This window comes from Porites lutea, chromosome 11, assembly GCF_958299795.1.
Source record: "Porites lutea chromosome 11, jaPorLute2.1, whole genome shotgun sequence".
Taxonomy (NCBI): Eukaryota; Metazoa; Cnidaria; class Anthozoa; order Scleractinia; family Poritidae; genus Porites; species Porites lutea.
The window spans coordinates 26,891,119-26,912,019 of record NC_133211.1 but is presented as its reverse complement, the minus strand read 5'-3'; the positions used below and the strand labels follow the sequence as shown (position 1 = coordinate 26,912,019).

General features: G+C 39.5%; 2 protein-coding genes and 1 long non-coding RNA gene across 8 annotated transcripts in view; all 3 read right to left on the bottom strand.

The window, feature by feature from the left end:
* Positions 1-7,666, bottom strand: LOC140951694 (uncharacterized). 3 transcript variants are annotated; one of them, XM_073401004.1, is made up of 3 exons: positions 7,372-7,666; positions 2,040-3,724; positions 1-1,871 (listed from the first exon to the last, which is right to left on the bottom strand). In XM_073401004.1, the coding sequence occupies exon 2, from the start codon at positions 3,720-3,722 to the stop codon at positions 2,085-2,087; it is 1,638 nt and encodes a 545-aa protein (XP_073257105.1). In that variant the 5' UTR covers positions 3,723-3,724; positions 7,372-7,666; the 3' UTR covers positions 1-1,871; positions 2,040-2,084. The 3 variants fall into 3 exon arrangements, with proteins under 3 accessions (XP_073257105.1, XP_073257107.1, XP_073257104.1); XM_073401006.1 differs by having other exon boundaries at positions 1-1,657; XM_073401003.1 differs by having other exon boundaries at positions 2-3,724.
* A 3,815-nt stretch (positions 7,667-11,481) lies between these two features.
* On the bottom strand, positions 11,482-13,683 carry LOC140952954 (uncharacterized). Its single transcript, XR_012167423.1, has 5 exons — positions 13,594-13,683; positions 13,093-13,185; positions 12,495-12,538; positions 11,825-11,863; positions 11,482-11,660 (listed from the first exon to the last, which is right to left on the bottom strand). It is a non-coding gene; the product is annotated as an uncharacterized lncRNA (long non-coding RNA).
* Positions 13,684-14,910: 1,227 nt separating this feature from the next.
* LOC140952952 (uncharacterized) overlaps positions 14,911-20,901 on the bottom strand; it is a 28,547-nt gene continuing 22,556 nt past the window's right edge. For all 4 annotated transcript variants that reach the window (XM_073402414.1, XM_073402415.1, XM_073402416.1 and 1 more), the window contains exons 13-16: positions 18,525-19,878; positions 18,017-18,106; positions 17,457-17,593; positions 14,911-17,022 (exon numbers count right to left, since the gene is read on the bottom strand). In XM_073402414.1, coding sequence (XP_073258515.1) covers positions 17,001-17,022; positions 17,457-17,593; positions 18,017-18,106; positions 18,525-19,878 — 1,603 coding nt within the window. In that variant the 3' untranslated portion in view covers positions 14,911-17,000. The remainder of the gene's footprint in view (positions 17,023-17,456; positions 17,594-18,016; positions 18,107-18,524; positions 19,879-20,901) is intronic.

Below are 20,901 nucleotides of genomic sequence, written 5' to 3'. Positions count from 1 at the left end.
TCGAAAAGCGCGCGTCCAATTTAATTCTACTTTGGAGTGTAAAGTAAAAACAAGGGCATTAAAAGGCATTTTTCTGGTACGTAAGTGGATAAACAATACATTAAAGTCAAATTCTGTGTGATGTCACCTGCATCATCGAAAAAATCTCTCCTTTTTGTCTAGTTTTGCGCTGCCCGCGGTTTTTGTAAAAGGGTCCTAAATAGCCGTATTTGTCAGCAATGTGACGTCAAAACGAGCACGGTGACCCCCACTTTTTATTACTTTTTTATCATCTTCTTGACTTGTTACATCAGTGTACCAAGTTTTATCTAAAATCTATGTTAGGTTCTTTTACTATGGAATCACCTTAATGAAACTAAATGGCGTAGTTTGCTAGCCAGGACCCGCGCTCTTATTCTTTATATTTCGTTTTGAATATTTGATTTCAGGCCCGTAAAGTTACCGGGACTTTCGAGAAACGGGCCCCTGAGCACGATCAACATTTTGTTTTTCAACAAGCTTTTCCCGCCTTTTTACAATAGATAACGGCGTTGGGCGCGTGGTGAAAACTTGATCGCGACACGCGCGATGCTTGCGGTGACAAAAAATTGAGGAGCTTATTTTATAAGGCCGTAAAAAGCGTGCCTCTATTAAGTGTGCATGATATTATTCTTAATTGATGTGGTAAAGCTGAAAACACAGCCAAAAAAAAAACTACAACATTAATTTCAGTTCTCTGACTATAAAGCATATGTCGGCTGCTTATATGAAACTCCAGTGAGGATCATTGCCGTATGATCTTAGAAAAGACATCTCGCACTATATAAAAGTTAACAGTAAAACCCCAGCGCTCTTTGTCTGTATGTTCCTCCAGTGGCTGAGGAGTGATTTAGGCGAACCTCTGAGTCAATCCCTGCCGCACAAAGGTCATCGCGAATTGTTTTCAAAGACGTCAAGATATCGTAGACTCTTCCTTAAATCTACTCATTGATCTTCTCTGTGGTGAACCGGATTTGATCTTATCTTCTCAAACAAAGAAAATTCTACCAAGAGGTCATGTCACCACTTCACGAGTTGGTAGTTGTTCAGATTATTAGCATACCGCGTATGAGAAGAGTGTAAACCGCAGTTCTATCTGTTTCGTGCATCAATGTTTGTAAAGGGCTTCGAGAGAAGAGTTCTGCGAGTGCAGGCTTGAAGTTGTTCACCTCTTCCGTCTTTAGCCTGACTGAAGATGTGTGAATTTTTTTCAGTCATTCCAAGTGTTTTTGCACGCTCTGATCGTCACCTTTTGGTCCCCCGACTTCTCTATACACGGCTCGCGTACTCGTTTGTGTTGTATCCAAGAGTCCGAACTGGTCCCAGAGCATTTTTTAAGCAGCTTGTAATTAGCAGCAATTAAATTCACATTCCGTTTATGACACGCGCCAAGCTCATTAAACGCTATTCAAGCATGGATGCACTAGACCATTATTGATCAAGGGGTTTTTTTTAACAAGGCTTTATAGGCTACCACCAGTATACACCCGAGCCCTTGACCAGGTATAAAGACAGAAGAAGCAGTCGATGGCAGAATTGAGGCTGTCACACAAGTGCGTCCACGCGATCTTCCAACAGGGGGGAAACAACCAAGCATGGAAAAAATGGAACGAACATGTTGAGTTTGCGCGACGGGTTTCTACCACCACAGAATGAAAGAATGGGTGTTAATAATGACCATTTAGTGCCTTGTCCACCTCATTCAACGGCTATTTCACTTCAGAAATACGATGTTTTTTATTCACACATCCCGTTATGACACACAGTCACAAGTTGTTGCCACAAAATGTTTGAATTTTGTAACTGTTGTATGTTCTTTATGACTATTAATGTCAAGAATTGGCTCTGTTTATCTGAAGAGAAACAGAAAAGAAACACACAAGAAAAAGTAATTAAAATGAACCCATTCTTAAAAACGCTATTTGGAAAGATTGCCTTTGCCATGGGAAGAACTAAAGGATCAAAATCTATGAAATATTGATTATGGGCCTTGTCTGATTGATGCGGACGTTCATCATTACCTTATTTGTTAACGATACAATCCCTGGAAAGCCCTCTTTCCTGCCCTACGGCTTCGTGTTTTTGTCAATCTTCGGGACCCTTTGAGCTTTTTCTACAAAATCACGTACTTCTTCCTCCGTTTTCAAGCCTTGGTAAAATTCGGCGTCTGACTCGAGCAAATCTTGTCGGACCTTGCGGCATCGTAACATACACATATAATGAAGAGAACGGTTCCTTCCTTGATATCTCTCCTTCTGGTACTTGTCCTTTTTTTGTCTTACGCTTTTCACTTCGCTTTTAGATGGAAAATCACCTCTACCAATTTTTTTCAGCAGTTCTAAGAAATAGCTCTCTTCTGGGAGATACAAATCTCTGAAGTCTGTTTTCCCCCAACAAACCCCATACTCCAGTGTTATAAACTTTAAAATTGTCTGAATCGTGTCAAAATCGAAGCCCACAGCAACGATCGAGTCAAGGTTTCTGAACACGTGACCCAAGAAGCCCCAGCATTTGCTCATGACTGTGTTTCTATTCCCAGTCCACAGCTGGTCTTCTGGTGGAAGGGCGGGGTCCTGATACTTGTCTAGTAAGTTGAACCCGAGAACCAAGTGCGGGAGAAATTCATTCTCAAATGCATCAGTGAGAAAATCAATGATTTCCAACAAGCAAGACTCTATAGAGGAGTCTTCCTTCTTACATGATTGAATGTGAAAGATAACCGCTGACTTGATCATGTAGGTCTTAGGGCTCTCAGGGATTCCTTTAAGTTCGCAATCGATGTAATCCTGGATGAACTTCAAGACCATGTAGCATTGGCGATGCAAGTGGTTGGTACTTACGAGCTCGCCTACCTCCTTCCTACAGTGGGAGATTTTCCAGCAAGTGTTATGCTCATGTTTACAGATTTTTGGTACGAGATAACAAAGGTGTTCCTTGGGAGATACTCCTTGCTTTGTGACTTCAATGGCTGGCAAAAAATCTACCAATATGATAATGTCATTGTCGATCTTTGGCTTTTGTCGAGACTTTTCACAAGGATACTTCATCCCATCGAGAACCTTTCTTTTCCACGAGAAGACCATTGACGATCCCCACTGTAATGGATGAAAGTTCCCACCCGTGGCAATGGCCAAAGTGCCCGTTTTAAGGTGAATTTGACATTCACTGCACTCTTCTGAATATTCGGAGGTTTCAGTTATATTTCCAAAAATGTAGTCACCAGTTGGCAAAACACCTATATCACACTTTAAACATGAGCAAAGCTTTCCTACAGCTTTCATCAGTTCTGTTTTAAACATGAATGAAACCATGTTTGCATTTAGCCTTCCAACTGCCCCAACTTCATGGGATAAGTTTTGGTAGTTGTTAGGAAAAATGGCCGTTTCTTGTGTTATGTTCATGAATCCGTGACACGAGTTGTCTGCAGCAAAATCATTAGCACCAGTTTTTTCTAAAACTGACAGAAAATCAAACTCCAAAACAGTTTTTTCATTGTCATCGGTGAATTTCCAGATCCTAGTACCCTCAGCCATGCTACCGCATCTCAAAACATCACTGGACTTAAGAAAAGGCATGCTCTCCTCGACATGGTTAAGGAGTTTAGTGATCAGTAGGGTTACTGCTTCACATATCTCCTTGACCTCTTCTGACTCCATGTCAACTTCAATGTCATCGACTAGTTCCTTGGTGAAACGTTTGTACATGACTGAAATATGCGAAAAGTAATCATTAGAAAACGGCATTCCTCTATAACTGCTACCACTACTACTGTCTACTGCTTCTGCTGCTGCTGCTGCTGCTGCTGCTAGCATCAATGTGGTCATGTCACGCAAGGTTGGTTCCTGTTTGACATTTGCAAGTTTGTTTCATTCTCTTATTGCTCTGGCCTACTCCCGTCTTTCCTTCCTCTTTCTAGCAATAAATTGCTTGACAGTCTTGTCAATGCAGCCTGATGCAGACTTGGATTAATCAGTACATTTTTAACAGCGGATGCAAATGCCAAACATGGTTGACCTCGACCGCAACAAGATTCGCTCAAAAACTTTGAGAATGAGCCAGACATAAATTGTTCTTATCCAGAAGCACAAGTTATGCTTCATCTAAAGATGAAGGATTAATTTTGTCAATCAGCTCATCCCAGGTTGCCCTCCCCTTGTACACCCGACCGGGAGACGTCACAGAGCAATGTGTTACATATTTACATAGTCTATCGACCATAACCTAATCAAAACAAACGTAATGTCCATAAAAACACTCGAAATTCCTGCCGTTTCCCACTCATACGAAAACAACTCTAACACCAAACTTCATAATTCAATTTATACAGTGCCGTAGAATAATTCAGTCCTAAAAATGAAACATCAAGATACGATTTTCTACAACAAAATCCCGGAATTGTATTTTTAGCAAATATACTTCGCCATATTGGCCATATCTTCATTCAGTAAACCACTAGCGATATTTATCCATGACCTGGGCATGACCCAAATGAATAGTTTGGTTTTGGAAGACTAAAGCGCCCTTCACACGGCAAACTAAAGTTGGCAAACTCATGTTGGCAAACTCAAGTTGGTGTGTGTGAACGGCACAAAAACAGTCGGCAAACACGTTGGCAAACTGTTGGCGACAAATAGAACCTGCCTCTATTCTCACCAACTTTTTCGTGTTGGCAAACTTGTATTTTACGTGTGAACGGTTTGCAAACGTGTGTTGGTGACTGTCAACCAATCAAAACACGCGCTCTGTTCACGTGATTTGCGTGACACTTCACAAAATGGCGGACGGACGTGAAGACGAACGTGCAACTTTTCAATTAATCAACGAAGTTCAGAATTGTCCAGATCTGTTGGACGTTTCGTCTGCAGGGTATAATGACACAAAAATCAAGGAGAAGAAGCTCTTGGACGAGCGTGTTGTACGCTACACGGGTCAGATTTCTACTGATATACGGTTTCGTCCAAACCTTTATAATATTTCAGCGCTTTCTGTTTCTTCTTTGGCGATAAACATACAACAGGACCAAGACACAAGCGGCAACTCTTCGTGAGTGCCACTGTACTACGTCGGCCATGTTGCAAATTTAGCGTGTGTTGTGATTTAACGCGAGTTTGACGTGCGAACGCACGAGTTTGCCAACTTTTCGAAGTTAGCCAACACCGCTTAAAACTTTTACCCTTTTTACAGGGCTCGACATTGCGACCTGTGGGGTCGCCAATGCGACTAGATTTAGTCCGCTGGCGACTAACTTTTGACGTATGGTCGCCAGTCTGGCCACCCCGATTTCAAGTTATTATTTTATTTCTGTTATTTTTTCCTTACCTAAGATCCATGACGAAATAAATGACTGTTACCACCGTTTTCGTTGATACGCAACTTTGTAAAACAAAACACCCGCGGAAACGTTTCCAAAATTTCCGTCAGTCTTACGTGTTATCGACAGATCGGATCGAAATCCACCAATCACAGCCCGCTGGCATGACGTAGAGAAGGTCAGAAGGTCACACTAGTGGCTGTGATTGGTGGATTTCGATCCGATATGTCGATAACACGTATGACGGAAACGTTTCCGCGGGTGTTTTGTTTTCCAAAGTCGCGTATCAACGAAAACAGTGGTAATTGCAAACCGTGAAGAATGCACAGACCATCTAATTTCTTGCCACTTTCATGCAAAAAGCCGTTTAAACTGCGCCTTTACTATAATTACTATTGTGAAATCAGTTATCCACATGTTTGGTTGAGAGCATTCCGGAAGTGACATTTGTTCGTAAAACGGGATTTTTGCTACCATTTGATTGTAAACTATGGTCTACCATTTCAAAAGAAATAACATTCGTTTTCACATTACAATTTAGTCGCGGTATGTTGTAGGAAAATGAATAGAAAGTTTAATTTACGAAAGTTCGCATTTGTTATCGAACAAAAACTGAATGTATGTATATTTGTCGCAGCTTTATCACGAATAAAATTGTAGTTTTCTTTTTCATTGGCAATATTTTGTAGTTCCTAAAGAGAAAGAAATAAAATACATTGATGGTAGATCGTACACGGCCGAAACGCAAACCTCAGACACACGCATTAAGCATTTTGTGTTTTTTTTGTAGATATCGGATTTCTCCTTGCCTCGCTGAAACACAAAAAATTTCACATTCCCTCCAGTTAAACTATTTTGAGGTTTTCCTAAAAGCGGTTGGTATTTTGGTCATTTGATGTATTTTCTTCCAATAATGCAATGTATCTCAAGCTTTGGCAAAAATAGTCCGCTTTTGACATTCAACATTTGTGTTTATTCCCACTTGCTGCGTTCCTTTGGGGTGATCCGGATCCGGATGAGTGATCCAAGATCTGTCTGGGTCATGTCGCATCAAAGGAACCGGTGAATCCACTCTGGTCATGGATTCACCGGTTCCTTTGATGCACCATGATCTAGACAGATCTTGGATCACTGATCCTGATCCAGATCACCCCAAAGGAACGCAGCCGAAGTTTATTACCATACGTATTTTAGAACACATCGACACGCTATGGAATTTTCTCGAATTTTCCGCCCGGCGCGACTCGTTAAGATGCGTCGACTGGCTTCAAAGACTTAAACTCGAAATAAACTGCTTAAATGGCAGAGAAAAAAGAAAGAAAGATGATCAAACCAATTTGAATAAGTAGGAGTATTTCAACGTTGAAATTGTTTTCTTTTTGTTCGCTACGACTTCAATTCAATTTTTTCGCTACGTTCAATTGTGACGTTTTGTTTACAAGGAAGGGACTAAAGGCTTCTAAAAACGAATGAATAGAAGCTTATATGTCGTTTTGAACTCTTCCAATTCCCACCAGTTGCAAATTAAAATTATAGCTTCACAAACACCAACATGGAATTGCAGCGCACAGTTGCCACACATCAATGAACACGCAAACCTGCGTAAACTATAACATTTTGTTCCTGCGATAAATATTTTTTGTAGGTCAATGAAAAATAATGAAAGTATGCAACATTAAGGGTTTTCTTTTTACGTGTTTTTTATCTTTCCTTTTCCTTCAAGCTGAAGAAATCCAGGCAAAGTGATACGCGAGAAGCGATAAGAGAAGGCGTAGTTTGACAGTGTCAAATGAAATTTTCAAATAAAAATCTTAGGCCCGAAGGGCTGAAAATTTTTTGGCGACCAAATCTAAAAACTTAGGAGCCAGCTGGCCCCAAGGATTTTTTTCTAAAGTCGAGCCCTGCCTTAGTGAGATACGGCATGGGAAAAATGTGAAGTTTTGAGATATGATACTCGTCTTGTTTGCTATCGCAATATCAGTATATATCATGCTTAGGCTAAGATCGAGTCTTAGTATTTATCGGGCAATCTTAGTAATTACCTATATCTTCTAGTGCGGACAGTTAGTCTGCAGTCCAAAGAAAGAACTGTTGTTATTTGGCTTCAAGCTTCTATTTTTCTTTCGCATCAGAGGTGCAATCGACGGTTCTTTCGTTGTGGCTTTCGCAAAATGGAGGTCTTCTAAGTTTCCACTGGATAATTTCAGCTATGAGGTCGTCAAGACTTCTTCAGTGTCTGTTTTAGCCTTCAGGGTAGGATGTCGGCCTATACCACGGACGACTTTTCCTGTTTTGTTTGTGCTACAACTATTTCTTTTCGCTGCACCGAGACCTTCAGAATTCTTGGAAAATCTACTGCATTTTACGCATGCGCCAAAGATTTCATACTCCAATCCATTCTCGTCCCCAGAGCCTCCGTTTCTTTTGGTCACGTGGTCGGCGAAACGGAGGGTTCTCGTAGCGCCTCTCGTAGCAGCAATTACCGGATGTCAGTAAATTACTGACATCCGGTGACACATGCGTAATCCTTACCAACTAATCTGCTCATGCTCAGAGACTAATCCTTGGGGAGGGGAGAATGCTCAAAAACTAATCCTGAGGGAGAGGAGAGAGGAATAGAGCGTATTCTTCAGTGTAATAAACAGATCGAAGAAGTGATGACTTATATGCTTTCGCCTCGCTGAAGTTAGGTGATTTAGAGTTAAGAGGAGAGTAGAAAGCAGCCTTCAATGCCGTCGCCGTTTCAAATACGATTCCAAGCTTGTCTAATATTTTACCAGCGGCTTTCGTTGTGCATTTTGTGGTGAAGTCAGAAATCGATGTGTTCTTGTTGTTTGTTCTCTTTGCACTCGATAAAAAGGAAAGGTTTAAAGAGTGTGGAGACCATCGATGACACGGTAAAATTTGTTTATGAACACACGCAATGGACTCCTGACACACGGAAACGTTTATGGAAATCAGCCGTGGAAATATTGAACTGACCAGAGGATTTAAATATAACCCGTGCTTGTAGATAAAAAGAGAATTTCCTATAGTGCTAAGAACTATTTACTTCCAGGTTAGACATAGGTTTTGTAAGGAGCAGCAGAGTAAAAATCTGTTGAACTCAGGAAAGTTTTGTTGTATTGGAGTTTTGCCCATCTTTCATTGCTGTAATAAATTAAAGGTGCTCACTTTCATATGATCTTTTGTGTCCTTCATAATTCCAATTTTTCAAATAACCCCATTCTGTTCATTCTTTTTTTTTACAAAAAAGGGTCTTATAAAATCAACAGATCATTAAATTGTCAAATTAAGTAAATCAATCAACTTTTATTGTGCACTATTTACAAAATTAATTTACATCAGTATTGTATTTGTACATTTAGGTAGGCTTAAGAAGAGCCTGCTCACTCAAGCTTCTGTGATTGGAGGCATTACAAAACTAGATATAAGGGAATTCCTACAATCTTGTTCCCCACCCTCATTTTATACCTTTCTATCAGCTTATATAAAGCTTAACCTTTGGCAGGGTACTTTCAACAACAATAACAACAATTTCTAATCAGTGTTCCCATATAAGTACATGGTATAACATAATCTATAATAGAGCTAAAAATAATGTAACAAAAATTAGTATTTGGCATTGGTATACATGTACAGTGTAGACATGTCTGATGTGAAGATCAAAAGTGATTCTTATTGGTATGCCATGCATTATTAAAGATATTGTTTTAGAAACCTAGATGAAAAGGTTGAATGGGAAATAATGTAATGTCATTGCTCTCTTATAACTCATGTTACATCAGGGTGAAAAGGCTCTTTAGCATGTTGTATAACCATGTCCAACAACACATCTTGAACACACACTCTCTACTTCTCATGGTTGATCAGAACATCAACCACGTAGCTTTACTACCTAACATTGGTTCTATCTTCATCTCCATTTTTCACTATTATTTATTAAACTGCAAGTGCAGAATTATATGGTCATCCTTCCAGAAATTTATGCAGCACTGTTTTGGTCTGAAAATTAACAAAGAACAGTTAATAATGGTAAGAAATAAATAATCTTTCAAAGGCTATAAAACGATTATGATAGTTTTGTTATGACAGTATTAATGTAACTCTGTACATCTGGTATGCCTCAAATCTCAGCGTCAAAGCGTCAATGTGCACTAAATACATATCTAAATACATAAATACGTATCACGTATCTAACATTATGAATTTGAGCCTAAAAGGAATAAAACGTTGAACAATTAGTCACTTACCTTTGGAAAAGCCCGGGGGGGGGGGGGGGGTACTCCCATAAAGTCCGGATAAGTGTGTGCCGCGAAGGGTCTTAAACCCTCACGCAAATTAAGGATGAATCAAACGAAAATTGAGTCCCTATCTAAGGCCCAAACCCAAAAAATGACACCCTATGCAAGGGAAGAACAAAAGGGACAGAAACGTTGCATGACGATCCAAACAACGACTAACCGCCACGGAAAAACACAATCTTTTTAAAATCGCTTTGGTAATACTTTAACTTTGACAGATCATTTGTTTTTCGCTTAACTGGGTGTTTACACACTGCTATTTTTGCTGATACAATTTAGGCACCCTATCTAAGGATCACACCGGGACACTATGCCAACATAGGCGAAAAGGATACCCTATTTAAGGATCGAGAACCTCCAAAAACCATACCCTATCCCGCGACATATAGCCCATATAGGGGAGTACCCCCCCCCCCCCCGGTGGAAAAGTAACTTAAAATAGAAGCGGATCGTCCGGCTGATCGTTTAGACACCATTTTTGTACTCGAACCCTTCGACCCCCCCCCCCCAATCCTACGCGCCTGAATACCCCGTTTTCTAGTCAGTGTAACTATATTTGGTAGTGTGAAGACAAATAAATCTTACAAAACGGGCTTCGTAACTGTAGGATAACCGAGATGCAGTTCCAACTTGACTGGAAAGGGAAATGTGTTAATCTGAGTCGTTTGGTGCACAGGCCCCACGGACTAAGAGGATAACGTCCTTATCCCTATTTGCTGTTGTATTTGCATATACGTTGTTTTGTTAAGATATTCTAGCAATTCTTTTCAATGTTGCCCTCCAGGAAACGGATCTCTAGACAGCATATTTGTCTGTAACTTTGACTTAGAATAGGAAATGCAAAAGGTTAGCCACTTGAGCCAGCGAGAACATCGTTTCGGTGCTCAGAAAACGAAGATTTCAGCTGCGAACTTGTGATTTTTTTCCTAAATAAGTTGACTTCTTTGACATTATGTACTGGGGCGTACTGCTACAGTCGAGCTTTTCTGTGAAGGTAATACTATTTTATCACAGCAGCCAAGATTTCAAGGAAAAGATGTTCGAGTCTCTCGTTGCCTCGATTCTCAATGGAATTCTCGGAAAATACATCAGGGATTTGGACAGCTCGAATCTCAATGTTGGGATTTTGAAAGGTGAGTAAACACATGATTTATATCGAATACACTCATCAGATACAAATAAAAGTAAAAACAAGTCAAGTATTTATTTAAGTAATAGGTGTCTCCTATAGCAGACATCCCTTTTCCTTTTCCTCAACCACCCCTTTTGACATCTACCACACTGGCTAGGACTTTGAGTAATAACCAGCAATATTAATATTATTTTATTGGCCCTTACTAGTTGTGATTTCAAGACAAAATATTTTGTTTGATATTTTGCTTATCCCCCGATTGAAGGCCTAAATATATGTACAGGCAGAATCCACTCAATTTTTAAACCCTCACGATTCTGCCATAATATTATAACAAGATGTACAGAGCTGTGTTCTTGACAACTCACCTTCAAATTATTGTCCTTTAACTCTACTTCAATATAATATGGTTCACGATATCTTGCTGTTGGTTGAAAAAAAGAATTACTTACAACTTGAATTTCAAGTGATCAAAATTGGTGATCTTCTGACTTGTACAACAAGAAAACCAAAATAACAACTAAGGGGGTTGGAGGTAAATGGTAATTGTAAAGAAGTGGTCAAGGGGAGCTTGAAAAAAGAATGAATGTATGAATATTATGATCTGTTTATCGGGACAAAAAGAGGCTGTTTGATAAAGAGGTGGCCTCTAGGTCGACCTTGAGGATTTTTTGTATCTGACAAAAACAGGACATTCGAAGTATCCAGAGAAACAATGTATAGATAATTAGGGAGGGAGAATCCTAGAATTATTAGCAAATTGCTAAGAATATGCACCAACTTCATATTTCAACTTATAGTTAAAAAATGTTTCGCATCGAAAACAAGTCCTTTTGGCTTCCTGGGAAGCTATTGAGATGCGTGTCAGTCTGTAGGTGTCACACAGGTCAGTAAGCTGAAAGCAGAAAAGCATTGCCTTAAAATATTTGAGTATAATGATTCTAAAGAATACTGAATATGTCACTTAAATACTTAAAGAGAAAGAATAGCTTAAAAATCGGGTAAACTAAAACCTCCAATAGTTATTTTAAGTATTATAAAGTGAGATGTTCCTCGTACCTTATGTTTTTGTAACATTCTCACAGCTGTGATGATAGCCTATAAATATACATAATAATGTCAACTGTAGGACACGTGGTGGTTTAGTAGTGGTTATTAATAATGTATACAACTTTGGATTTGGGGGTGATCTGAGTTCAAGCCTTGGCCATGGATACATGTACCATTGTGAAGTTTAAATACACAAGATGGCATATTAAGACAGGGTTTTCAATCAGGGCTAGGGCCCAGGGATTTCCCATGACTACTACAGGTATGATCCTTGGCTAAAGTAATAGCCATGAACATGCAATCTTGGTGACAGCCCTGCTAAGGTAACTGATATTTACAGCGCTTGAATAAAAAAAAAACTGCCCACATGTAGTACAAATTTCATCAGTACATTATTAAAATTATTATTTATGTCACAGTGGCACCTAATTTTTGCAATTTGATGACAATTTTCAAAACAAAACATAACTTTTAGCTACCCCAAAATGATAGTTTTTCATCTACATCAAAATTTCTGTAATACTTTCAATAACATTTTCTTGTCAATATGATGTTATTTCTACTACCTTAGTAAAGCACTGAGGTTTTTTCCCTTAGTTATCTGTAAAATTAATATTGTCACCAGTACACATGAAACACTTTCTCATTTACCATTCACAATCAGCTATATAGTACTTACCTTATTACTGGTGCCTGTGACAATGTCCTTCCTTGAACACTGATCTTAAACAAAGTTAAGCCAAGCACAAAAATAATCAATATAAAAAAACAGAGGGAATAGCACTTTAAGGACAGTCATTGTTAGACAAATTGACACTGTTAAAAATGAATACAGGTGTGGATGTAAAAAATAATGTAAGTTGCTCAGTGGTACTCACTACCTTTTGCCATTACAAGTTAACTGTTTCATGTGCAGTCAATAATATTTATAACTAACCTCACAAAAAAGTTCTTTATAATGTTCAAGCACTGCAAAGCAAATAATTTGGCTTTTGAACACAAACCACCAGTCGACTAATTTGCTTCATGATTTAAATTTTTGAACAGTTCCATTTAAAACAACAATATTATATTCCATTACAACTGGGGAAAACAATGGCATTTAATTTTGTTTAATGCACTTCTTACTGCATGTTTAATTGGGAAATAATTTGATTTGCCAGGATGCATTTTAAGTGCAAGTACTGCAAAACAAAATAATAATTTATATGTAGGGGACAAACATCCGATTAAGTGAAATAATACTGTGCTTCAGAAAATCTGCCAAATAAACCTACCTTTACTTTTTTTCAGATACTCTTGTAATATTTCATGGGGACCATTATTCAGCCTTTTGCGGAGTTTATTTCTTCTTTCTTTTAACTGATCAACTACCAGGTTGAGAAATTCAAAAGACCAAAAATTATGAATAAAATTACAATAAAATAATAGTAGAATGCCCAGAACAAGTGGCTGCGAGATCTACCAGTAAGTACTTAAAACTCCACTGCTTTTTTTGGAGGGATAGGAATTTTCTTTTCCAATAGGGTGAGGAGGTAGGTGCTAAAGCACTTTAAGAAGCAGTGACAGTCCATCATTCATTCAAATTTCGTCTGGAACAAGTAATCAATTACAGCAGTAAAGCTTAATTATGCAAACATAAGAAAAACTCGCCAAAAAGCGATCATCATCTGATGAACTTGTGGGCAGCTCAAGTTCAAAATATATCTTAGCTATGAAAAATATTCACTATTCAGAACTTGCTTGAGCTCCTTTGTCTAATCCTTTACATTTCCTACCTTTCAGCTTTCTCTTGGAGCCTTTGAAGTTCGTACAACGAGCCTTCAACTTCTCCAGGTTGCTTTGTTATGGTGGCCGCCATGTTGGACGGTTCTATTTGTTCCCAAGTTCGCGGAAGTTCGCGCGCTTTTTAAATTCGTCCCCAATGCGCACTCACAACTGCGCGAGGGTGGGAAGTTTCGGGTCGTCAGCGTGCTTTCCAACGAATAACTTGAATAGTTGCAACATAATACACTGGAGAAAAAATTCCTAGCTTTAGGCTCTACTAAATCAGTCTAGTCCAGATCACTGGTTACATCAATTCCCGGCCCTCTCTCACTCCCTAGCCTGCGTGCAGACGATAACTAAACCAGAGTTTAATTTCGTCTGCGCGCAGGCTATCACTCCCGCGCCCTCTGAGATCTACATGTAGTCAGACCAGAGCAGAGTCATGGGCTCCTGGTCTGGAGAAGAGCGCGTAGAACAGAGGTTTTCAGGCGAGTGACGGCAAGCGCTAGGCAGCGTGGAATACCAAGCAGACACTCGAGACGGAAGGGAGGAGAAAATTATTTGGTGTCGTGCCCCTCCCGCCGCACATTGCCAAAAGCCGAGGGGTGAAATCGAGTCTAAAACCAAGGTAGCTGCACGTCTCGCTCGCTCGCCTGAAAACGCCTTTTTCCGTCACAAGTTCAATCCATAGTAAACAAGAAAAGCTCAAATTTTTCTCTCCAGTGATGGAACAAAAATTGATGATGTTTCAAGCTTAATATTTTTGCAGTTTGGAAGCTGTGATGTTGCCACAAACCCTCTTTGTATACTAGTTAGTATTAATCTCCCAAATATTCCAACCCCGCCTCCTTAATGATCGCTTGCCCCAACTAATCGCTGCTCACTTGACATCAAACAAAATAAGCCTTTCTAACAGAGGGACGGCCGTTTTAAAATCAATTTGCGATGGCCAAGTTGCCAGAGGTCACTAAATTGCATAAACCGTTCTTAAAATAGGAGGGCTCTTGTGTAGTACTCACAAGACCCAGCCCAAATGTCTTACTAAAATTTGCCCATGTTCGACGAAATCCTTATTGCAGTCGGACGTGAAGACCGATAAGATCAAATGCTTAAGATTGCAGCCAATTTAGTTATTCAAAGTCAACATAATTTATGCCTGAAAAGTAGCTTGGAAACTTGAATAAGTTATGCGCTTGGCTTGATGTACGTGAGCACCCCCTATCACATGCAAGCTGAAGACTTCAGAATTCAAAAAAACTCTACATTACACGAATATAATACAGTAATTTTGTTCTCGAAACACAGACATAAACCCATCAATAAATTGCTTCAGTTGGGTGGAAAATACTTTATTAAATACAAATTCATCTGTTAAAATAGCCTTTATATATGAAAATGATTACAAATGTACGCATAATTATCATCTTTGCATTTTAGTATTCCCAATCATCTGTTAGAAAAAGTGTCTGAAGAGGTTTCCTTAAATTGAGATATCTCGTTACTACTAAATTTCTATATTAACATGATGAAAAATGCTCCACCTGGACGGTTTCCTCTATTACTCACATGAATTTTCTAACCAAGGCATCAGACTATTCTGTGCTTTGACTGGCTTCTCGATGCACCGAATTATTATTTGCGGCGTACAGAGTACTTCACTCGGAAGCCTTTCGTATAACTATATTAGTAAGCCAGGATATAACTGCATCTAAGAGCCTGGTGATAAGAAAATCAGGAGAAGAGGAAAAGAGGAAAAGAATATCGGAAATCTTCGAGTTCGAATGATGGAATAACGAACACGCCATTACTCCTCTTCAACCCCGAAAAAAAAAAAAAAGCCTGAAGGAAAGGTTTGAACAGCCTTTGTCAAGAGTGGAGAAAGTTCTGCGTGCTTTTGGGCTGTCCAAATCTTGCGCCACAGGCTTTCCGTTCCCGCTCTTGCAAGGTTGCCAATCTTTAGAGCCGAAAAAAAAAATGAAGGCTTATCCCTGACCTTAACACCATAAAAACTATTTCACTGGTCTTGCACCTCCCATTCTTAGCTTCTTTAGCAGACCTTACAACTACTGTCGATCTCTTCACGTCTTCACGAAACTTGTTCGTCACTAACTATGGAATGTCATTCCGTCATGAAACCCTAAAAATAGATTCCCGGACTTTTCAGAAAACTTGAAGAATGAACTAAGTTTTTCTCTGACTGTTCCCTGGCAATCCTGGGCGGGAATCTGCGACAAGAGTAACCTCTAGAAACCTGAATCGCAGTTATCAGTCTGTAATCTCGCTAAGTAATGGCCCGCGTTAAGCTCCCATTCCTTGCTGTCTCCTACACCTTACACCTAACCAGTAAAACTGTTTTTACAGATCTTTGGGTTTAAGCAAAAAAGCAGAGTTCTACTCCTTAAGAATAATTGTGAGTCACAAATGTGTTTGTTTGTAATACATTACTGATTTGCATAGTATTGAATACCCTTCTTTTGTAAATGACATAAATTTGCTATTTATAAACAATATCTCTTCTCAGTGAAGCTATATTTGAAATTTTACTCTTGATAATGGCATGTCCGCTGTTACTGTTAATAAATAAATGTCCTTTTCTACGCTATAACTAAACACGATTTTTTTTAGGATATGTTCAGTATACGTTCACTTCAATTTATCATTAACTAATAAGGTTGATAGTATTATTAAACCCTCGGATTTCTATGAGCCCTGCAGAAATACTGAACGAACCTGTTTTCCGGCCGATTTCTAACAAAATGACGGCCTACGTTTTAACTGACTCAAAACAAAATATATCCAAATAAGAACGTGTGAGTTACATTCAAGCGATATTTATACTCACGCGTCGACTTTGTTTCTTTGTACTTCCGCGAATGCTTATGTTACGGCCAGTTTTATGAGTCAAAAAAAGGAATCAACTGAATTGCCAATTTCGCACCATCAATGTCGAGATTTATGCCAAGCAAGCCTTGCATACATGTTGCTTGAGTTGCTTCGCTAAATTGCTGAGCCTTTCGTTTCGCAACTTCTTCAACAATATAAACTTATGTTATTATTCACAGATATTTCAAGTACAAAAAACGTTTATAAGTCCTGCAACAGTCTTTTATAGCGTTACGATGTATAGCACGAAGGATGTCGTGCTGTAAACGTGGTGTCACCGCGTCGCAGTCGTGTTAGAAGATGATAAATTGGGCCGCTCATTCGCTGAATTAGCAGACCACGTGACTCACTTGATTAACACAAAATGCGAGGCGCCTTTATTCACACTACCTACGGTCCAAGTAGACCGGTTTCTCTGCTCCATTAGTTTGGATTTTCACTACAGATCTATTAGCTGTGCTCTCTTCAGCCTTTTATTACTAAAGTACCACTTGGATTAAGTCTGAGGGCTCGCGACTAAAAGCCACGTCAATATTCAGCACCATTCCTCCGGCTCACTGCAAAAAAAGGAAAAAGGATTTAATTATTTATTATTCATTTCAAATATCAGCATTGGAGAGTGGCTCACCGATTCTTATCCGCTCTAACAATTTAGAACGCTCACTTCATATCAACCTTACAATTATTGTAAAAACAAAGCACACATATCTACCTCAACTCAGAGCTCAGGTAAAACTGTAGCAAACGAGGAGGAAAAAGGTGCCCTCTTGCGAACGTGCTCGCCCAAATTGTAACCTTTTTTCTGCGCGCGGCTTGTCTTATCTTTCAGACTTACAGTCTGAATCAATTGTTTTCGCTAACCCCCATGGGCTCTTGGCTCGTCTAGTAAAGCCCGCTTTTCGACAATATAGGAAAAGGAAATATAAAACTTCAGATCCCTTTCTTGTTTTTCCATGGGCCAATGTGACCTAATTTAATAACCAGTACATACTTTTGCGCAAGTGAGGTGTTGATCACGTGCAAAAGGGTGGGGTCGCGGTCTCTGAGCATACTCAGCAACTGGTTTAGATATATTCTGTTCTGCTCATGTTCCTCAAGTTTAGCCTCCATGTCTTTCACTGCTTCAGTCTGTAAGAAAATGGGAAGAAGAACGTTTTTTGGGCGAAGCATTTCTTCAAAAAGCAGAATAACTATGCATAAAAATGATAATAATGATGATGATGGTGATGATGATGATGACGATGACAATTAAAACGCCATTTGCGTAAACACAAAGCCAAAAGTTTTCATTACGGCTCAAATGCATAATTTGGTCAAATGTCAGCTAAGTTAATTGCACAAAACACAGAATCGAATTATGGAAGGCATAAAAAATTTTTAATAGTACCGGTAGCCAAGCAGGAGGACGTGTGAAGAATGCAAAGCGAGGTAAAACAGACAGATGGTTTCGCGGGAGACCATGCAAGAAACGATCGACTAGGAAACACAAACTACGAGAAGCCCCAAAACGGGGTGAAAATACAACTGTTTTGCTTAGTCTGACTGGCTTACCAAAGTGGTAATCTTGTTTTCAGCCTCTTTCAACTTTTTGTCCTTCTGACGGGCAATGGTCTCGGCAGCGTTCACTTGCTTGCTCAAATACTGCGAAGAAATAATGTACAAGTACGGTCTTTCAGTTATTCTTGTAATAAAATAAAAGTCTGCAAAACAAACATAACACTGCCGGGGCCAAAAGGTGCACCTGAAATCGAGATTGGTTGTGAAATTAAAAAATGAACATTGTGGGCCGAGATAGGGTTTCCAACTCAACACAATGCAAGTGTTATCGGGCTTGGACCATTTTTTTTCAAACTCAATTGCTGCGAGAAAAGTTCTAAGTTTTTACAAAGATAGCACAGAAATGGCGTGACGGCGTAACCCCTTTCAGGAAGCACTCAGTCGTGTTGACTGCACTATCTGTTTAACAAAGCTATGCAAGGGAGATGCCCGATTGTTACGATTATTAAACGAACATTCTAACATCAACCGCTGCCGGCCGACTGTTACAATGGTTACTTACACTCTCCACATCTCTCAGTTCTTTATATTTCTGTTTAAAAGACTCATTCTCTTTCGCTTCTGCCGCCATCTTGGCTAAAGCAGACTTCAATTCATTGATTTCTTTCGTCCTTTCCACAAGAAAGATGTTTTCGAGTTTTAAATCTTCCATCTCCTTGTCGCTGTTTTCTGCTTTTGTCTCATTCTCTTCGCGAGCTTCCAGTTCGGCTATTCTCTCCAGCAACTGTTTTTTCTCGGACTCGAACTCTTTAAGTTTTTTATCAAATTTATCAGCTTGCTCTTGACTACGAGTTTCCATATCTCGCATCTGCGCTGTCAACTTTATAATATTCTTTTTCATTTCTTCCGCGTCTTTGCACTGTGTTGCCAAAGCATGATTTTCCTTTCTTAGCCTTTCGGCTTCCTCCGCGCCAGCTGTTTGTGCTTCTCTTCCCTCGCGCTCAAATACGACAATTTTCTCTCTCAACTCTTTCTTCTCTGCCTCGCTCTTGCCTAATTCCTGTCTTAGAATTTCACCCTCGTCAATCTTCTGACATAATTCTCGATTAATTTCCTTCAACTTCTCGGCTTGAGCAACTCCGATTAACAGTTCTTCGTTCTTTTCTTGAATCTCTTTCAACTCTGAAGCCATCTCAAGTTGCTTGGTTTTAAATTCTTCATTTACAGCCTTTAGTGTCTCCAATTCTTTTTCTTGTGAATCAAGCGCATTGCTTCTTTCTTGTAAGGACTCCAAAACTTTCTCCTTAGTGTAAAGTTCGTTGTTTCGAGTGTAAAGCCGTTCGATTTCGCGATCCCGGAGAGTAATCTCAGAATCAAACTTGCCTTCAATCTCTTGCGCCTTTCTCTGGAGTTGTTTATTCTGCAAACGAAGCTCTTCAATCTCCCGCTCTTTCTCGGCAAGGACATCAACTTTATTATTCAGTTCGCTGTTAGTCCGCTCTTGTATCCTTAACTCCTCGTTTTCACGCCGCAGATTCTCAATCTCAATTTGAAGCTTACCAAGATCTTCACCTCGCCGTTTCAGCTTCTCGTTTTCCTGCAACAAACTCTCGATTTCGAGCTCCTTCTCACGAAGCGTATCACTTCTTAACCGTAGATCGCGGAGTTGTTCTTCTTTTATCATTAGTTCTTGTTTGACAGTTTCCAGTTCCTGAGAAGCGATAGCTTCGGATTCTTCCTCGATCACGCTATCAAGACGAACCAATCCGTCCATCAAGTCTTCACTGGTTTCTTCCACGATTTCGTCCCTCTCGATTCCACCATGTGTCTCGAGCTCGTCCTCGCCCCCTCGCACCGAAGATGCTTCGGAGTGAACTGCTTGCTCTTGAGAAATATCTTCAGTAGCATCTGTCGTCCTTGAAAAATGAAGCAAGAAAAATTACATTCGCTCTAAAACTGACAACTTTAAGGCACAGACAAGGTCTGCGATATCCCATCTAAACACAATATTCCCTTTGAATATAAAGAACTTAATGTTAAGGTGACTCGACCCAGTTTTTTTTGGGGGGTACCATCCTACTTTGAAGCTCTCTGGTATCCCCACCTTTACTTTTATCGTAAGTCTAACACATAGAATGGATAACATATAGATCAATCTACAATATAACATAAAATTTTGGGCGATCGGAGTAAATGTCACGTGGTTATAATGCCACGCCCCTTTGAGGTCTGAGTCAAAAATCTGCTGTTGCCAGCATTTTTTCGTGAAAATCTCTCGGCTACACATAGTGCGCATTAGTGCCTTACGCTGAACAGAGTTTCACCAAAATCGCAAAGACCCAATTCGAGAAATTCAGCGGTTTCCAAATTTAGGTCATAATTTATGCGAAAATGATAAGCAAACTTTACACGGATTATATCTAATAAACTATGAGATTCATCTCTTTATTTTGGGCATCGTTATAACAGATGGGTCCTTGCAAGTCAGCAAAACGCTTTAGGGCCTTGTAAATGCGCGCGATTTCGAGCAAAGCAAACATATAGAAATTATAGTTTTCGCTATTTGTTGACGTTTGTCAGCGTTTAAGAGTCCTTCTCACGAAAAAAGCATTTTCTTAAAAATTCGTAGTTTTTTTTCCTTCAAATTTTTACAGGGCCACAATTGATTAACTAACTACCCGGACTCTGAATTTCATGGTCATTGAAAAACTGTGACATTATCTTCTATAAGCCCAAACTTGAGTAAACATTGAAGATTTTTAGCGTTTTGGCTGAGTTTGTGCTTTGGGAGTTGTCTATTGTTTCTAGTCTGTCATTATACAGCATTCTTGTTCAGCACGCGTGCAATGACCACGCTTGGCTGACTTCCGAATGCTCACCGAGATATTCACGTCACGAGTTGGTTTAATTATTGGCTTGCATTAAACCTATGAAAAAAT

What these genes read in the sequence shown, in the direction of transcription:
- LOC140951694 (XM_073401004.1), bottom strand. Translation starts at nt 3,722, where the DNA reads ATGTACAAACGTTTCACCAAGGAACTAGTCGATGACATTGAAGTTGAC.